Genomic DNA, 19835 nt, shown 5'->3' with positions numbered 1-19835 from the left:
ATCAGATTAGTTAACCTTAAAAATGCCTTCCAGTATACTCTCAGTTCAGCCACTCAGTCGTGTCCGACACTGTGACCCCGTGGACTGCAGCACGCCAGGCTTCCCTGTCCATCATCAACTCCCGGAGCTTACTCAAACTCATCTCCATTGAGTTGGTGATGCCATCCAATCATCTTATCCTTTGTCATCCCCTTCTCCTCCTGCTTTCAATCTTTCCCAGCATCAGGGTCTTTTCAAATGAGTCAGTTCTTCCCATCAGATGGCCAACGTATCGGAGCTTCAGCTTCAGCTTCAGCATCAGTCCTTCCAGTGAATATTCAGGACTGATTTCCTTTAGGATTGACTAGTTGGATCTCCTTGCAATTCAAAGGACTCTCAAGAGTCTTCTCCAACACCACAGTTCAAAAGCATCAGTTCTTCAGCACTCAGCTTTCTTTATAGTCCAACTCTCACATCCATACATGACTACTGAAAAACCATAGCTTTGACTAGATGGACCTTTGTTGGCAAAGTAATGTCTCTGCTTTTTAATATGTACCAATATATTTTAGGTGCAGACAAATGTTGTTTGATTCCATTTACATGAGGTACTTAGAATAGTCAAATTCATAAAGTCAGAAAGTACGCTGGTAGATGCCAGGGTGTGGAGGGGGTGGGGAAGGGTAATGGGGAGTTTGTGTTTAATGGAGACCAAGTTTTCATTTAGAGAGATGAATTTAGGAGTTGGATAATGGAGAGAATGTGAATGTACTTAGTGCCACTGAGCTGTACAGAGATTAAATATGGTTAGAATAGTATGTTCTGTATTATGTGACTTGTACCACAAAAAAAAAAAAAAAAAAAGTTTTTAATGGCTCTGACTAGTGCCCCAGCCCTAGAGATTCCAGGTCTAAACAAGCTCTTTACTCTGTTTCCCCCAGAAAAACAAGGATTAGCCCTGGGAATTCTTGCCCCAAAGGTGGGACCAGTCCCATGGCTGATGGCATCTCTCTCCAAGCAGTTGGACCCAGTGGCCTCTGGCTGCCTCACATTTTGTGAGGGGGGCCTCCAGTCAGCCATTGGTGTCCCTAATTTCTACCAGATGGGTAGAAGCCTTTCCAACTAAGACCGAGGGAGCCCAGGAGGTAATAAAGGCATCACTTAAGGAAATAATTCCTCAGTTGAGACTTCCACGGTCTTTAGAGAGTGGCCACAGTCCCTTTTTTGTGGCTCGGGTCACCCAACTAGTCTCTCCAGCCCTGGGCTCTTGCCCCCACCTCTGCACTGCCTGGAGGCCTCAGTCATCAGGGAAAGTGGAAAAGGCAAATCAGACTTTAAAAAGAACCCTGGCTAAACTTTGTCAAGAGACATCGGAACCATGGACAAAGCTTTTACCCACAGCCCTCCTGAGAATCAGGGCAGCACCCAAAACAAGGCTAAGGCTCAGCCCCTTTGGAATGACTGGCCGCAGGTAGGCCCTTAGTTCCTTCAGATATTTTGGTGGACACCGGAACTGGTGAGCTCACTAAGCAACTGATTAACTGGGGACAAACTCAACAGGCGATTTCATGGGGGGTGGGGGCCAGGTCACCTACCCTGAGGCAGCACTTTGTAACCTGTCAGATATTCTGTCTACTCTGGCCAGGATCACAGGGATCCCTTGATTCCATAGCAAATGTGGTGATGGAGAACAGATAGCCCTGGACTATCTTCCAGCTGAACAGGGAGGGTCTGTGCAGTAATCAATAAGCTGTGCTGCACCGACATCAACGCCCCTGGCCAGGTGGAAGAAGGTGCCCAAAGCACATATGAACAGGCCCCAAGGCTACACATTTCAGGACGGGTGACCCCAGTGCCACCCCCTTCTGGCCTGCAGTCAGAGGGGTGTTATCAAATACAACCTAGTTCCTGCCCCTGCTTGGACCTCTGACTGCAATCATACTTTTACTGACTTTTGGCCCTGTCCCTTTTAACTTGCTTGTTAAGTTCGTTTCTTCGGGTTAAAACAGTGTCACCTACAAATGACGATAAACCAGGGATTTCAACTCATCCTTCATGACAATAGGGACCACCAACATCCGCAGGAGAGGGCCGCAGCCTCTGTCTACTCCCCACTCTCTGTCTCTGCCACTGTCAGGGACCCTGAGACCTCATCTCTGACAGAGGGCAAGGTGATCTGGGCCCCACAGGCAGGCACAATGCCCCTGCTCAGCTTGAGGCAGCTCCAGAAGACAGATCATGGACCCTCTGACCCTTAAAAAATATCTCAAGGGCTCAGATTCCTTGAGAAGGGAAATGTTGGAGCAGACCATTAGCCAGACATGAGCAGAGAAGGAGGCATGGGTCAGGTGACCATAATACATCTCGCAATGACAGGAGTCCTGGAGCAAACACAGAAAAGTGGGAACCTCTGAGCTAACAAGAAGCCATACATCTTATGAGAACAAGGTCCCAGAGGCAAAGAAAGAAATGCAGGAACCTCTGATCCGAAGGTAACCTTTTGCTCACTATGCCCACCATTGCACAGAGCAGTGCCCACCATGCACCGGTGCCATGACAGATCCGAGCAAGACCACACAAGGACAGAAACTCCCCGTCCTCTTGGGAAGGTGGGGCTGGGACAATAACCCAGAAATTACCCCCCGAACTCCTTCCTCCCAGATAAATATTCCACCCAGTCCTTCACACCCCATATAACCAGCTTGCCAGAAGGACCTCACTGTGTCCCTTGAGCCTGGCCACACTCCCTCCTAAGAGTGTACTGTCGCTCAATACATCTTTGCTTACTTGGTCTCCAAGTCTCATCTCCCAAATTCTTTCTGCAACAAAACAAGAACCTACCCTCTGGCCACACAAAGACAGCCACAGACAATTCATAAATGAATCAGTACAGCTGTATTCCAGTAAATCTTCATTTGTAAAAACAGACGGATAGCCTGTGAGCAGTACTTTGCTAAGCCCAGATTTCTCCTACATCTCAGCTTCATCTTAGGGATTATTTTAGTTGCTTTCTAAGGTTTCCTGCTCTATTGTGTCTTCCTGGGGCTCTAGCGTGTACATCGCAAACTGCACTGGATAATGTACTGTAGTTTAAACAACAGTAGGATAATGTCTATTAACTTTCCCATCTGTGTCCAGGACTTGCTTGATTCTTACAGAAATATAGTTGATCATTTGCAGAAAATAACATTCCAGTGGCCATTAGCTATCTTTGCATCTCTTTTGCCTTAATATGTTTCACATTATTTTATAACTCAAGTTTGCTTCTTTTGAGGCCAGCTTTCAAACCTCACCCCCTTCTGTCTTTTGACTTTGCCAGTGTCAGCTCACAGAGCTGAATGTCGGGATGTGGCTGAGTTTTCTCTGCAAATCACTTGTAGGAATGATAAGACCAACCTTAGCATTAATTCCTGTGTTGTCTACTGTCTGCCCTTCTCTTTCCAGAGCTGTACCCATTTAATCAGATGTGTTGTTACTGTCTTTCTGAACCACTTTTCTGTTTCTTCTGAAGCATTCGCCTAAATCTGCAGTGATTCAGTCTTTTAAATAACAAAAATTTAAGTAGATGTTACAGTTAGTATGTTTTCCCAACATATTCAACGGTATGCTGGTGAAAAATTTCAAGATGTGTCATTTTGCCCACTTGTGTTATACATGTGCTGTGGCGTCTTTTAGCTCTGACTTTACAGTTCTTTGTTTAGTGAAAGCTTGGTGAGAAGGGCGAAGCCGGGAACAAACCTGCATTTCCTAGTGTGGGTCCATGTTGGATCATATCAGCGTCTCCACAAAGAGCTTGAAAATCTGTAGAGTCCCAGTTGTGATCCCAGTGCAGTCAGTTCCCCACGTTAAACATCAAGACTCACCTGCCTGCCTTGTGCCTTCTACGAAATAAGCATGTCACAATTCCTGCTATACTATGAACATAGAGGCCACAGTCTAGCTCTTGACCTGATTCTCACATTTGTTGATTGCAAAATGCTCATGTGAAAGGTGAAAACAGGAGGGAACGGCTGACTTAATTGCGTCGGGTCCCATGCAAAGAGCACCTGTAACAAAAGGTGAGATCTCACCTCAAGTCCTCTGCTAGGCGACCTTGAGCCTGTTCACGTAACTGCTGTACTTCCCTCTGCTGCCTGCTTGCTTTGCAAGGTTGTTCTTACATGGATAAAATGAGATAAACGGAAAGGACACAAAGATGGGAATAATAAGAATACTGTTCCCGTACTCCTAGATGGACATCACACTGGTCCTGCAGGTGAATACAGGGGTATTCACCCTGTACAGAACCCCAGTGAAGGGGTTCTGGCTGCACCCCTGGCCACCATAAAGGAAATTCTCTTCTTTGATTTATGTGTCTGCATGTGCCCCCTAACACTGTCCTGGAAGTCCGCGTTCATCTAGATGCCCCCTGTCCCTGTAGTATGTGATCATACTGCTAGACAACCTCAGGGCTGGGTCACGGGCTTGCGTGCTCACGTCCTCTCACCACCAAAGCTGCTTCTCGGAAGGGACGTCTGGCTTAGATCGTTCCTAGAGAAGTGGCAAAAAGTGGAGGGACTTGTAAAGAATAAGCGCTCTGCAGAGTCTGCAGCTCCATTTGGCTGCCACAGGGTTCCAAACTGTTCATGTTTTTTTTTTAATGGATTGATGTAAGTGTCAAGGTGACATCTGACAGTTCACTGCTCTAACATTGCAGAAAGCAAAGTTATCAGATGAGCCCGTAATGGCAAAAGAAGATTACACTAAGTTTAACTCCAAAGATTTCAAGACTGTAAAGGTACGTGTCCGGGTGTTAGTGGCATACTCCTGAATCCCATGGCTGCTGCTGCTGCGTGGGGACTTCCAGAAACGACTGCATGCTTGACTGTGATTTTTTTGTTTTAACCGTGAAGAATTATTAACTTGAGTTTCAGTGACTTCAGAACTATTTCAAAATTTTGAGTGAGAATAAAAGTATCAAGCAAGGAAGACCTTTTTACAGACAAAGAAAGGCAGAGTTATTAGCAAGAGTGTGCCTAAGCTTGGTAATATAGTATATCCAGAGTGGTACGGAGGGGCAGAGAAACAGGCTTCAAAGGTAATGTTTTGTCAACTCAACTGCCTAGTAGCTTCCAGAAATTATGATAATAACAATTATTAACACATAACTCAGCAATCACCCCAGCAAATATTTTCATAACATTCCTTACTAAGCTTTATCCTTCACATCATTCATTATAAATACATATGTAGCTTTCAGAATTGACATACATATGTATTGGAGTTGTGCCCTTTTCATTTAGCTCTGTATTGTAAAAATATTGATGTCATTAAGATTTCTTTGAAAAATTATAAATGATTTCTTGATATTCAGTCACTGTTATTTTATTTCACCATGTAGAATATAATCTATTTAATTCCCCTGTTTTTGGACACATGTTATTCTGCTTCTTTTTGTCTAAATGAAGTGATAAAACATTCTTACTTACAGTCTGCATCTCTATTTCATTAGACACAATTTAAAACTAAGAGTAAAGGCTTAGAAAACATGAGCTCTTTCCATGATTACTGAGACACATACATAGCTAAGAAGCTTTCCAAAAAGGTAGCAGAAATTTATCCTCCCAGCCATTACTGCTGATGAGTGTTCATCTCACAGTCTTGACAGCATTGAGTATTGGTTTTATTCTTAAAAATTTTGCCTGTCTAAATAGGTTACATTTCTTTGGGTAGAAAGGTTGTTTTTCCAAATGCTTATTACCTATATGCAGTTTTGCTAGTTTTCAGTTCATGTCTCTTGCCTGATTTTACATTAGGATAGTAATGTTTTTCTTGTTGATTTGTAAGAGCTCAATCTAAATTAAGGCTATTAACACTTTTCATGACATATAAAGTACAAATCATTTTCCAATTTTTTTAGCCTTTTCATTCAACTTTTGAACTGTTTTTTAAGCTTTTCTGAGGATTAAATATCAAAGTTTTTTTTTATGATTTTCTCATTATTTTTAGGCTTAGACCTTGCCTGCCCCAAGATAAATTAATTCCACTTAGATTTTAGCAACACTTACTCTCCCTTAGGTTTCATGGTTTCTAAAAATTGTATTCTTTACACGTATTTATCTAGGCATGGCATATCAGGGAATAATCCAACTTGAGATCTGACTAAATAGCTGGTTGTGTCAGTGCTTTCATGAGCAGGGATGTTTTTGAGTTTCTCCGTGAGGAATATTTCCGCCCCACCCTTCTCAGTACTGCTTCCCAGCGTGTCGCCTTGGGCGCAGCACCAGTGAGCTAAGAGGTTGAACCAGGATGTGAGTTAAGTGCAGGGGACAGAGGATAACTTGTCTCAGAGAGACTGTCCCTCTTCCCCATCCAGCCAAAACATAAGCCTAGTAAATTATAAGTGACAGAATGTAAGAAGCAAGTTTCCACGGATCATATACTGACTGTGCCCTTAAAAGATACTTTGGCAGTGACTTTGTCTCACAGCTCGCTGGGAGACACATGATTTCTTCTTTGCCGATTCCCATCACTTAGCTTCTGTTGAACACTGAAGTACATACAATCAGCTGCTGTTTCCCTCTGCCAGTGCTTTGTTATAGGACATGCATGGCAAAACAAAACCAAACAAAAACATTGACCAGGAAGAGATAGAGTTTTAAAAGGCAGAGTTATTTGGAGTCAGCTTTTGGGAAGGTACTTTTCGTGGTTGGAGGAAAAGGGACTGCTATCCTGCTGGTCCTAGGTGCAGCACAGGTTATCTTGTGAATGTAACCGCTCTGCCCTTGGTGTCCCAGAGAGCCTCTGAATGAAGTCAGATGGTAGCAGGCTGTGAATTATTCATCACGTGGTAATACAAGGCTATAATTCCTCCCTCTGACAATTGCTGCCTGTGTCAGTTCCATTGTTTGTGTTATTGCACTTAATGCACCCTCCAGAATTTTCTCCCCACAAGTAAACCATCAGTTGTAACATTCCACTCCTAAGAAGGCAGCAGTTTTATCTCCTGCCTGTTGACATACTTTGTCTCAGGTATGAATTCTGAGCAGAAATCAGAACTTTTACAAAGAATCACTCCTTATGAGGCATGTTTTTAGCAGCATGCTTACCTCCCTGAACGAACCTTGAGACATGCATGGTCTTGCCTGATTTGCATGTGTGATTTATAAGTGTTACATTAGTAATGATTTTTCTCTCTTATTTTCATTAACAGAAAAATAGCAAAATGACCGCAGCTCAGAAGGCTTTGGCTAAAGTTGACAAGAGTGGAATGAAAAGTATTGATTCCTTTTTTGGTGCAAAACATGTTAAAAAAAAATAGGAAAGATTTGAACCTTTGAAAGTGAAATTGAGCAAAAATATCTGCCTTCTTCATGTCCCACTTTCTTCCTTCCTCCTTGCTACTGTACTTCCAAACCCTTAATTACCACCTTGTGAAAAAAGGTAGGATGAGGGCAGTTTTCAGATTCACTTGAACATTTCTTTGTATTTGAATTTTGTGTTTTCTGAACAAAATATGGGAAAGTAATTGTGAAACATCATGGCTTATAGCCTTTGGAGTTTTATTTGACACCATGAAAAGTAATCAAGTGAGTAGAATTAACCTTTAGCATCACAAATTCCTCAATAAACTGACATGTGACAATGTTTGAGTGTGTACTTGTTATTTTATGCCACTTTGCACATGGTAGTATGGCAATACGGTTTTCAGTATACAGACAGAAATCAGATAACACGCTATCAGATTAACTACTAATTTTTAAAAATCTTTAATTTTTGGTAAATCTTTTGTTTAATATATTTTTATGTTTTATGAATATATGTTCTTTGTAGAAAATAGATAAAACTATAAAATAGAAAATATTATCTCCTATTTATTACCTGAAGATAATATGATACATTTTCTTCTATAATAATTTTTAAATGAATTATAGTGGTAATTTTATAACCTTTTTTCTTGATGTCATTTGATGAGCATTTTCCTAGACTACTATTCTTCATAAATACGCTTTTTAATGACAGTAATTTTTAATTATATGAGTGTTTCATTATTTAATAATCATGGCCCTTTTTTTTTTAGATGTGGGCTTACTGATTCATAACTAAGTTTTTCAAATATATACTTGTGGGAATATATTTCACAGAAAGGTTATAGGATCTTACAGTCTAACAAATGATGGTATGAGTTCTTATTAGCTTTGAACAGTATCTTTGCAAGTTAGTGGGGGGAAAAAAGGCATGTTAGTGTGACTTTAACTTATATTTTCCTGATTAGTAATGTCAGTTGAAGAAAAACCCACACAACCTACAAGTTGAGAGTTATGTTTTATTCAAGGCCCTTACAGCTTACCTTGTGTATCCTCTTGATTAGATTACCTTTTGAGCACCCACAGGAGTAATGCTGTGTCTTTCTTAATGCAACATGTCAAGTCAAGAGTCACATGACCCAATACTAGAGATGTTAACTTTAATCACTTAGTTAAGGTGGTGTCCACCAGGTTCATTCACCATAATGTTATTTTTCTCTTTGCAGTTAATAAGTAATTTGTGGGCAGATACTCTGGGACTTAGAAGTATTCTATTCCTCACCCAACACTCACCTACATGTTTTAAAATAAACCTACTAACAGTTTTTCCAACTCCATCATTTCTTCTGTATTTATTCCTTTTACATTTAGTTGGCACTCCATTTATTTATTCATTTATGAGTTAATATCAATATGGACTTGTAGGTTATTTTATCCAGTGAGTTAAATTACAATATTCTGTTCCTCATATTGTCCCAGAAGGGTCAGTGAGAGTCCCTTCAAGCTGGCCCCTGTATCTTTTTGCTGTGTTTCCATCATTTTTAAATACTTCATTATTTCTTTTGTAAGAGGGTATCCCAGGCTCTTTATGTATTTTCCCTATCCAAGCCCTGGAATCAGCCTTTTTCCTAAGGAGTCAGGGTTCCTTTTAGAAAAGAATGGTGTTTAGAAACCAAGATCCAGGCAAGAGGTGTGCTCGTTGCTACTATTGATCTATGTGTGTGATTTTTTTGTAGATTTCCTTTATCAGGCTGAAGAAGTTCTGTTCTGTTCACTGAGAACAGAATCATGAACAGGTATTGAATTTTGTCAAATAATTTTTCATCATCTATTGATGATCATACAATGTTCCTTTAGTAAAGGAATATCTTTCAGTAGGGCTACCCAGGTGGAAAAGAACCCGTGTGCCAATGCAGAAGACACAGGAAGAGTGTGGGTTCCATACCTGGGTCAAGGAAGACCTCCTGGAGGAAGAAATGGCAACCAGTTCCAGTATTCTTGCCTGGGAAATCCCAAGAACAGAGGAGCCTGCCCATGGTTCAGAGGAACTAAAGAGCCTCTTGAGGGTGAAAAAGCTGGCTTAAAACAACATTCAAAAAACTAAAATCTCATTACTTCATGCCAAACAGAAGAGGGAAAAGTGGAAACAGTGACAGACTTTATTTTCTTGTGCTCTAAAATCACTGTTTGTGGTGACTGCAGCCAAGAAATTAAAAGACACTTGCTCCTTGGAAGAAAAGCTATGACAAACCTAGACAGCCTATTAAAAAGCAGAGACATCACTTTGCCAACAAAGGTCCACCTAGTCAAAGCTATAGTTTTCCCAGTGGTCATGTATATATGGGTGTGAGAGTTAGATCATGAAGACTGAGTACTACAGAATTGATGCTTTCAAATTGTGCTGGAGAAAAGTCTTGAGGGTCCCTTGGACAACAAGGAGATCAAACCAGTCAATCCTAAAGGAAATCAACCCTGAATAGTCATTGGATGGACTGATGCTAAAAGCTGAAGCTCCAATACTTTGGCCACCTGGTGGGAAGAGCCAACTCATTGGAAAAGACCCTGATACTGGGAAAGATTGAAGGCTGGAGAAGAGGGCCACAGGATGAGATGGTTGGATGGCATCACCAACTCAGTGGGCATGAATTTGAGCAAAATCCAGGAGATAGTGAAGGACAGGGAAGTCTGGTGTGCTGCAGTCCATGGGGTCACAAAGAGTCAGACACGACTGAACAACTGAACAGCAACAACATCTTTCAATATGTGAAATACAATGATTGATTTTTGAATGTTGACTTTACACTCCTGGGATAAACTCTACTTGGTCTTTTCATATTTAGTATTGTGTTTTACTGCCTAATATTTTGTTAAGGATTTTTGTATCTCTGTTCCTGAGGGATATTGTTCTAGTTTTCCTTATTTGTAATGATTTTGTCTAGTTTTGCTATCAGAGTAATACTAGCTTTATTAAATGAGTTGGGGAGTATTATCTCATCACCTGTTTTCTGAAAACGTGAGATTAGTATTGTTCTTATGTTGGACATAATTCACCAATAAAGCCATTTGGCCTGTGATTTTTATTTTTTCTGAGAAATTTTTTAATTACTAGTTTAATTTCTGTACTAGACATAGAACTATTCTAATTTTCTCCTTTTTCATGTGCCAGCTTTAGTAATTTATGTTTTTCAAGAAAGGTATCTATTTCATCTAGTGTCAGCTTCATTGGCATAAGTTGCTTTTTATATTTTTATGTCTGTGAACCTGTAGTGATAGTCCTTCTTTCCTACCTGCTTTGGTTATTTGTGTCTCTGTTTTCTTGATTATTCTCATCAAATTGGGAACATTTCTGGCCAGTATTTCTTAAAATACTATTCTGTTCTTCACCTGTCCCCCTTTTTCTCTTCATCCCCTTGGTTTTTGGGACTCTAGTCACAGGTATGCTAAACCGCTTGATGTCCCATAGATCCCTTCATTGATTTCTGTTCTTCTTCATGTTCAATTTTACTTTGTCTTTGGCGTTTCATCTTCTATTAACCTCAGCTAGTGAATTTGTATTTCATATATTGGAATTTCTTCTCCAGATGTTCCTTTTTTTTTGTATCTTCCCATTTCTCTCCTCATTGTGTTTTCCTTCAGATAGTTTGTTATAGTTACAATGCGTGTGTGCTAAGTCACTTCAGTCATGTACAACTGTTTGTGACCCTGTGGACTGTAGCCTGCCAGGATCCTCTGTCCATGGGATTCTCCAGGCAAGAATGCTGGAGTGGGTTGCCATGCCCTCCTCTAGGGGATCTTCGCAACCCAGGGATCAAACCCATCTTATATCTCCTACGTTGGCAATAGCTGCTTAAATCGATGACATTTCTGTGTTTATTTCTTTCTTCTCTTTTGTCTTTATCTTTTGAAATAATTTTAAACTTATAGAAAAGTTGCAAAAAAGTAGAGACTTTACATATACCCTTTACCCAGCTTCCTCTAACCATAACATCCTATGTAACCAGTACAGTTAAAACCAGGATCCTTACAGTAATTCAATTCAGTTCAGTTCAGTCACTTAGTTGTGTCCAACTCTTTGCGACCCCATGGACCACAGCACGCCATGCCTCCCTGTCCATCACCAACTCCTGGAGTTTACCCAAACCCATGTCCATTGTGTCTGTGATGCCATCCAACCATCTCATCCTCTGTCTTCCCCTTCTCCTCCTGCCTTCAGTCTTTCCCGGCATCAGGGTCTTTTCAGATGAGTCAGCTCTTCACATTAGGTGGCCAAAGTACTGGAGTTTCAGCTTCACCATCAGTCCTTCCAATGAACACTCAGGACTGATCTCCTTTAGGATGGACTGGTTGGATCTCCTTGCAGTCCAAGGGACTCTCAAGAGTCTTCTCCAACACCACAGTTCAAAAGCATCAATTCGTTGGCACTTAGCTTTCTTTATAGTCCAACTCTCATATCCATACATGACTACTGGAAAAACCATAGGTTTGATTAGAAGGACCCTTGTTGCAAAGTAATGTCTCTGCTTTTTAATATGCTGTCTAGGCTGGTTATAACTTTCCTTCCAAGGAGTAAGCATCTTTTAATTTCATGGCTGCAATCACCATCTGCAGTGATTTTGGAGCCCCCCAAAATAAAGTCAGCCACTGTTTCTACTGTTTCTCCATCTATTTGCCATGAAGTGATGGGACCAAATGCCATGATCATAGTTTTCTGAATGTTGAGCTTTAAGCCAACATTTTCACTCTCTTCTTTCTCTTTCATCAAGAGGCTCTTTAGTTCTTCTTCACTTTCTGCCATAAGGGTGGTGTCATCTGTGTATCTGAGGTTATTGATATTTCTCCTGGCAGTATTTATTCCAGCTTGTGCTTCATCTAGCCCAGCATTTCACATGATGTACTCTGCATATAAGTTAAATAAGCAGGGTGACAATATGCAGCCTTGACGTACTCCTTTTCCTATTTGGAACCAGTCTGTTGTTCCATGTCCTGTTCTAACTGTTGCTTCCTGACCTGCATACAGATTTCTCAAGAGGCAGGTCAGGTGGTCTGGTATTCTCATCTCTTGAAGAATTTTCCACAATTTATTGTGATCCACACAGTCAAAGGCTTTGGTGTAGTCAATGAAGCAGAAATAGATGTTTTTCTGGAACTCTCTTGCTCTTTCAGTGATCCAGCAGATGTTGGCAATTTGATTTCTGGTTCCTCTGCCTTTTCCAAAACCAGCTTGAACATCTGGAAGTTCACGGTTCACGTATTGCCAAAGCCTGGCATGGAGAATTTTGAGCATTACTTTACTAGCGTGTGAGATGAGTGCAATTGTGCGGTAGTTTGAGCATTCTTTGGCATTGCCTTTCTTTGGGATTGGAATGAAAACTGCCTTTTTCCAGTCCTGTGGCCACTGCTGAGTTGTCCAAATTTGCTGACATATTGAGTACAGCACTTTCACACCATCATCTTTTAGGATTTGAAATAGCTCAACTGGAATTCCATCACCTCCACTAGCTTTGTTCGTAGTGATGCTTTCTAAGGCCCACTTGACTTCACATTCCAGGATGTCTGGCTCTAGGTGAGTGATCACACCATCGTGATTATCTGGGTCGTGAAGATCTTTTTTGTACAGTTCTGTGTAGTCTTGCCACCCCTTCTTAATATCTTCTGCTTCTGTTAGGTCCATACTATTTCTGTCCTTTATCGAGCCCATCTTTGTATGAAATGTTCCCTTGGTATCTCTAATTTTCTTGAAGAGATCTCTAGTCTTTCCCATTCTATTGTTTTTCCTCTATTTCTTTTCACTGATCACTGAGGAAGGCTTTCTTATCTCTCCTTGCTATTCTTTGGACCTCTGCATTCAAATAGGTATATTTTTCCTTTTCTCCTTTGCTTTTTGCTTCTCTTTTCACAGCTATTTGTAAGGCCTCCTTAGGCAGCCATTTTGCTTTTTTGCATTTCTTTTTCTTGGGGAGGTCTTGATCCCTGCCTCCTGTACAGTGTCATAAACCTCCATCCATAGTTCATCAGGCACTCTGTCAGATCTAGTCCCTTAAATCTATTTCTCACTTCCACTGTATAATCATAAGAGATTTGATTTAGGTCATACCTGAATGGTCTAGTGGTTTTCCCTACTTTCTTCAATTTCAGTCCGAATTTGGCAATAAGGAGTTAATGATCTGAGCCACAGTCAGCTCCCGGTCTTGTTTTTGCTGACTGTATAGAGCTTCTCCATCTTTGGCTGCAAAGAATATAATCAGTCTGATTTCGGTGTCGGCCATCTAGTGATGTCCATGTGTAGAGGCTTGTCTTATGTTGTTGGAAGAGGGTGTTTGCTATGATCAGTGCGTTCTCTTGGCAAACTCTATTAGTAATACCGAAGTATTAACTAATCTCCTACCTTATTTGAGTTTCACCTATTTTTATACTAATGTTGTTTTTCTATTTCAGAATCCAATCCATCCTTCCACATTGCATTTAGTGAGCATATCCCCTCTTTTTTTATAATGTGTCTCTCAGTCTTTGTCTTTCAGTGACCTTAACACTTTGATAGCACTATCCTGTTGTTTTCTGATATTCTTCTTAATTTTTGAGATACCTTGAAATTGTCCTGATTCTCATGTGATCATTTCATAATACTGCTAAGCTGCTAAATCACCTCAGTCGTGTCCGACTCTGTGCGACCCCATAGACGGCAGCCCACCAGGCTGCCCCATCCCTGGGATTCTCCAGGCAAGAACACTGGAGTGGGTTGCCATTTCCTTCTCCAATGCATGAAAGTGAAAAGTGAAAGTGAAGTCGCTCAGTCGTGTCCAACTCTTAGCGGCCCCATGGACTGCAGCCTACCAGGGTCCTCCGTCCATGGGATTTTCCAGGCAAGAGTACTGGAGCAGGGTGCCATTGCCTTCATAATACTAGTAATTAATAATACTAACAGCAACAAATACTGTGTAGCTTTTATGTGTTTGATACTGTTCTGAGCATTTTACAAATAACATTTAATCCCCACAGCGTCTATAGTTGTAAGGCAGGGTGCCATAGGAGCCAAAGGGCAAAGGTTGAGAGAAAGGCTACTTAAACTCCTGGATTATCAGCCCTGCTGTAGGTAAGCTCCTTAAGAGCAGGAACTCTGCACTATTCATATTTGGGTTTTTCCATAACATTTTATGGAAAAATCCGAATTTTGGGGCCAACATAATACATGACAGGTGGGCAGGTTGAGTAATCTAACCAGTATCCTCACTAATTGAGACTTAACTTTTTTCCCACAAGGGTCAAAGTCATGATCTTGGTCTGTCTTGGTCTTTTAAAATGTCTAAGCTATTATATGGCCTTCTGTTTGGTCCTTGAACGTGCCACACTGTCGCACATCAGTGGCATTGTGTGACCAGTTTATCTTGTATACCCTTCCTCCAGATCTTCACCTGATTGCTTCCATCATGTCATTACTTCTTATCTCAAACATCATTTTTTCAGAGACCCAGTTCCTGACCTTCCTCCCTTGCTGCCAACCCTCCTACTTGTCCATCCCAACTTCCTCCTCACCCTGCACAGAGCCTTGCCTGACTAGGTCACAGTTAATGTCCAAAGCATCTCACATGGGGCAGCACAGAGTAGGCCTTCTATAAAGGCATGAGATAATCAGTTGATCAATTAATCAGTGTGAACTGAACACCTCCAAAAATGATCTGCAGTACAACATTGGGTTCCTTGACATGTTATGGCTGAACTTTGAAACTCAAGTTTGATTCTGATTCGTTTTCAGTGGCGTGCTTAAATTTGAAGTCTAAGGACATATTCATAAACTCCTTGTGTAGGCTTAGAAATGTGCGTGCTTGCTCAGTTGTGTTCGCCTCTTTGTGACCCCATGGACTGTAGCCCGCCAGGCTCCCCTGTCCATGGAATTCTTCAGGCATAAACACTGGAGTGGGTAGTCAATCCCTTCTCCAAGGTGTAATAGAAATAAATAAGTATAATCTTTAATCTCTGGATAAAGGGCTGTGAATTTTCTTCTGTCAGTTGATTAACTGCTCTTACTGTAATCATTTTATCTGTGTCAGAACATCCACAGTTAGAATACATTGTTTATATCTGTGTTAGTGTTAATAAATTTGCCTTTATGTGACATTTAGAGATTATTCATATAAAGTCCATAACCTAAGTTATTGAAGTTTGAAAATATATGTGGTCTGTATACTCCTGTCTTCACAGAAGTTTTTATTTTTTTCAGCTTTATTGAGGTATAATTGACAAATTTATGTTATATATTTAAAGTGTACAATGTGATACTCTAATACACATGTACATTGTGAAATGATAACCACAACCAAGCTAAGTAACGTATTTATTACATCACACGTTTACCTGTGTGATGAGAACCCTAAAGATCTGTTTTCTCAGCAAATTTCAAGTATATAATACAGTGTTATTAACTGTAGTCACTATGCTGTACCTTAGATTCCAGGAGCTTTAAATAAATGCTCACACATGACTTAGCTGTAGATTAAATGGGAATTTGTGAAATCATCAGTTTTGTCTTCCATATTTGAATTTACCTTTGATGTCAAGGTGAAGTTCTTACTTGCAGTGTTGACTCTGTGTTGACTAGTAATTGAAAAATGAAATACTAAAGGTGTTACACATGCCACGTGCTCTTTGGGGGAATAATATGAGGAACAAATCAATGTGGGCCTATGTAAGCATGCCAATATACACAAATAGACACACTTATGCACACACCAGACTTACATGTATACACATACATAGCCTATCCTTCTTTTGAGTGTAAAGAATTTCAAACTAGAGACTTTTTAGACTTTATTACTCAAACATTGGGGTTCCATACCTTCCTCAAATCCTTCAGCACTTTGCTTCTCTTATCGACCTCATTTATCTTTTTTTTTTTTAATTTTATTTCAATTTTTTAACTTTACAATATTGTATTGGTTTTGCCATATATCGAAATGAATCCGCCACAGGTATACATCATTTATCTTGTTTATTAATGTTCCGAGTTTGGAGAAAGCTTTGAAAAATTTCTGCCAACTGTAAAACCGCTTGTGTACACACACAAGAGCCTCCATTCTTTTCATCAACCATATGCATTTCTGAAACTGATCTCAGATTAGCAGCATTCTCTCCTTTTTCGTGCCTGATTTATCTTCAGTTTAAATTTTCCTTGTGCTGTGGCTCTCAGGCTTTCTCATCTTACAGGTTTGTGCTTCTCTGGTTCTGACTCCCAAGGAGATTCCCCTCCATCAGGTTTAACATGGACGTCAAATGGGACTCTGTTTCATCGGTTCGGGTCTGTTTTTACTGGGCCACAGTCCATTGCCAAGACCCTATTTCTCTTTTGGGGTGCCTTAGTTAGATATCACGGAGAAGGCAATGGCACCCACCCCACTCCAGCAGTCTTGCCTGGGAAATCCCATGGACGGAGGAGCCTGGTAGGCTACAGTCCATGAAGTCGCTAAGAGTTGGACACGACTGAGCGACTTCACTTTCACTTTTCACTTTCATGCATTGGAGAAGGAAATGGCAACCCACTCCAGTGTTCTTGCCTGGAGAATCCCAGGGACGGAGGAGCCTGGTGGGCTTCCGTCTGTGGGGTCACACAGAGTCGGACACGACTGATGTGACTTAGCAGCAGCAGCTGCAGCAGCAGTTAGATACCAAGGCAATTTGGAAATGAGGAACTAAAATGTACCCATTTACTTACTAAATGCACAGTGTCTATACTGCATGCAAACTTACAACAATAACAGTAAACAGATGGAAGTGAGTGAAGGGGAAAATGACCAGCCATGTTTCAAATTAAGTTTACTTTTAAAAAAGTAAAATAATTGGTCTGAGAAGACCAATTAATTTAAAAGAACTGGGTTTATATTCCTACTCTGCCTCAACGCTGACCTGTGGACAAGCTGCTAGCAGGGCTGGCCCTCAGTGGTGTCTTCCATGTGAGATGAGACTAGGCCACTGGGTTGTTTGATGTTCTGCCTTGTGGTCGCTGGCTGCTCCGGAAGCCTCCTCTCCATACTGTGAGGAGGATGCTCTTAGAGGAGCATCTGTCTCAGGCTCACCGAGCATCAGGCCCTCCTCTGAGCTCCTTGGGTGGATTATCTCATCTGTTTTGCTGGAAGGAAATACCCCAGCATGCTCGCTCTGGCTGTTGTGTTCCTGGTATAGATTTGTTTCTTGTCTTCATTTTCCATAGATTACATTACTTTGCAGTGCAAAGAAAGAAAGCAAATTCTTGAAAAGTCATAATAAAGATCGACAACGTGTTTTGCCCTTTTTAAGTGCTTCTCACGTGCATTTATGTATTTGAAATCCTTCCAGAAACCAATGTGGCAATTGGCATTATTTCCCTTGTTTTACAGTTGAGAAAGTAAGGTCACCTTATTTGCCCAGAGTCGCATGGCTAATAAAGGCACCAGAAGCTAAACTTAGGACTTCTGTCTCCCAAACCCTCCACACCACATTAATTCCCTTTCCCCTAACTTTGACTTTTGTTATATCCTGAGAAGTCACCCCTTCACCAGATTTGAAAAACAACCTCTTCACATAGGTTAAGATTGACTTTCTCGGTTCTTGCAGTTGGTTGAACTTAAACTAGCTGCCTTGTATCACGCTTTTTTGTTTTTGGGTGTTTTGTTTCTTTTTCCCCAAACAGTCCTTCCTCCAGGACTAACCCACAATTTGGAGCTCTCCGGATATCGCTGCATGATAGAGTTGAACCTCTTGGTGAAGAACAAGCAGCTCTGAGTCTAGGAAGGCAGGTGAAAGGCTGTTGTTTACTGTCCTTGGAAGATGGTCCACAGGCTTTGACCTCATCTTAATAAGGAAGAAACGATTAGATTCATACATCTTTTTATACACAGATTTATATACTCCTTGGGGTCATTAGACTGATGAAAAGTGCCTTATATGTAATAGTTTTACAGGTTTTACAGCAATCCTGTATCATTAGTTAAGTTAATCTTTACCACAACCTTCTAAGGCAGACCAGAAAGGGGGTGCATCCCTGTTTCATAGATGGTCAAAGTGAGGTCACCCAGACTGAGTGGCCACGCCAGACACTGTTCTTCCACCCTCAAGCCCAGCCCTCTCTCTTTTTTGCCTCCACAAGGTTCTTATCATTGTGTGTACAGCTTTATGGCCATTTATCCTTCAGTACCTGAAGTAGGAAATGGCAACCCACTCCGGTTTTCTTGCCTGGAGAATCCCATGGACAGAGGAGCCTGGCGGGCTGTAATCTTTGGGGTCACAAAGAGTCGGACATGACTGAGCACAGATCCCTCAGGATTCTGTTTTAATCGTGAATTTTATCCTAAGAAAGGAAAATCAGATTTAATCCTGCTTCTGTTCATAATGAATTCTGCAGGTCACTTTATCCTCAGCACTGCTGAGCCAGAATTCAAGTAAAGCTTCCACTTAGCCCATGCATTTGCATGTCAAGTCTCTAATTCAGCTGTCAGCTTTTTAGCAGTTACTTTACTTTGGTTAATAAATGTTTTTGATGGTCTTACACTAATCAAGGCTATTTGAGGCAGGGAGGGGGGTGGAGGGAAGCACCAAATTTACAGATAATCAGAGCCTCTTCACGACGTTAAGAGAACTGTTGCCTTACACATGGGTTTTGATCAGAATGTGTAAAATTAAAGTTAGTCAAGTTCTTAGTTCTTTGAAAAGAAAAAAGGAGCCAAGGAATAGGGCTTAGATTCATTTATTCTTTTAAGAGCAGCCGCTTTGTGCCAGTGTTGTCTGGGCACTAGAAATGCAGCTGTCCACATGGCAGACAAAAATACCTGCCTTCAAGAAGTTTCTGCTCTAGGGAGGTGGAGACAGGGGCTGTCAGGCGTTGCTGGGGGCTGTGGAAGAAGCCGGACTGGGAGGTGGCCAGAGTCCTGGTGAGGTCGGTGGTCAGGAAAGGTCTCACCTCTGCCCCATCTTATCCGCATTATGGCATGGAAACCTGGCTTCCATCAACATCTTTTTTTGATAACATAGCTCCACAATAATTATGTTTGAAGTTTAGTCCTCAGAAACCAGCTTTCAGTAGTCACGCTTGTTCCGTGGCATTCTTCAGGGGGATATTAAGGACTACTACTTCTACCAGCAAGTCTGGATTCATTTTTTTATACATTGATCTGCATGAGGAAAAGAGAAAAATTATTTAAGAATTATCCATCTTAGAACCTTTTTTCATGTGTTTCTTGAATTTTTCTTTTCTTTTTTTCCCCCTAAAATGAGGGTGTCCATTCCCAGACTATGGGCAACCTGACTGTTATTTTGCATTTCACTCCCTTTGAGCACTGGAAGGAAACTGGGTCTCACCCACCTCCTGCAGTCTAACATTGACCCTCGAATGTCACCAGATGGAAACCCCTTCCTTTGTCTGAAGGCTTCTCTCTTTTTATTTACCGTCTGAGCCACCAGGGTAGCCCGTTTATATGCATATATATATATCTATTCATGTGTATATATATGTATATATATATGAGGAGGAAATGGCAACCCATTCCAGTATCCTTGCCTGGAGAATTCCACGAACAGAGGAGCCTGGTGGGCTATATAGTCCATGAG

General features: G+C 41.1%; 1 protein-coding gene across 7 annotated transcripts in view; it reads left to right on the top strand.

Annotated features, from left to right (window-relative positions):
* RNASEH2B (ribonuclease H2 subunit B) overlaps positions 1–19835 on the top strand; it is a 76702-nt gene that overhangs the window by 55342 nt on the left and 1525 nt on the right. For 5 of the 7 annotated variants that reach the window (XM_044926796.2, XM_025262970.3, XM_025262967.3 and 2 more), the window contains exons 10-11: positions 4676–4756; positions 7172–7605. The exons of 1 other annotated variant lie outside the window; for it this stretch is intronic. In XM_044926796.2, coding sequence (XP_044782731.1) covers positions 4676–4756; positions 7172–7279 — 189 coding nt within the window. In that variant the 3' untranslated portion in view covers positions 7280–7605. Of the gene's footprint in view, positions 1–4675; positions 4757–7171; positions 7606–19835 lie in introns of those variants that run through there. One more of the 7 variants, XM_044926795.2, reaches the window with a different exon arrangement.

The sequence above is a fragment of the Bubalus bubalis genome, chromosome 13 (assembly GCF_019923935.1).
Source record: "Bubalus bubalis isolate 160015118507 breed Murrah chromosome 13, NDDB_SH_1, whole genome shotgun sequence".
NCBI lineage: Eukaryota > Metazoa > Chordata > Mammalia > Artiodactyla > Bovidae > Bubalus > Bubalus bubalis.
The sequence above is the reverse complement of the archived record's forward strand: the minus strand, read 5'-3'. Positions and strand labels throughout refer to the sequence as shown.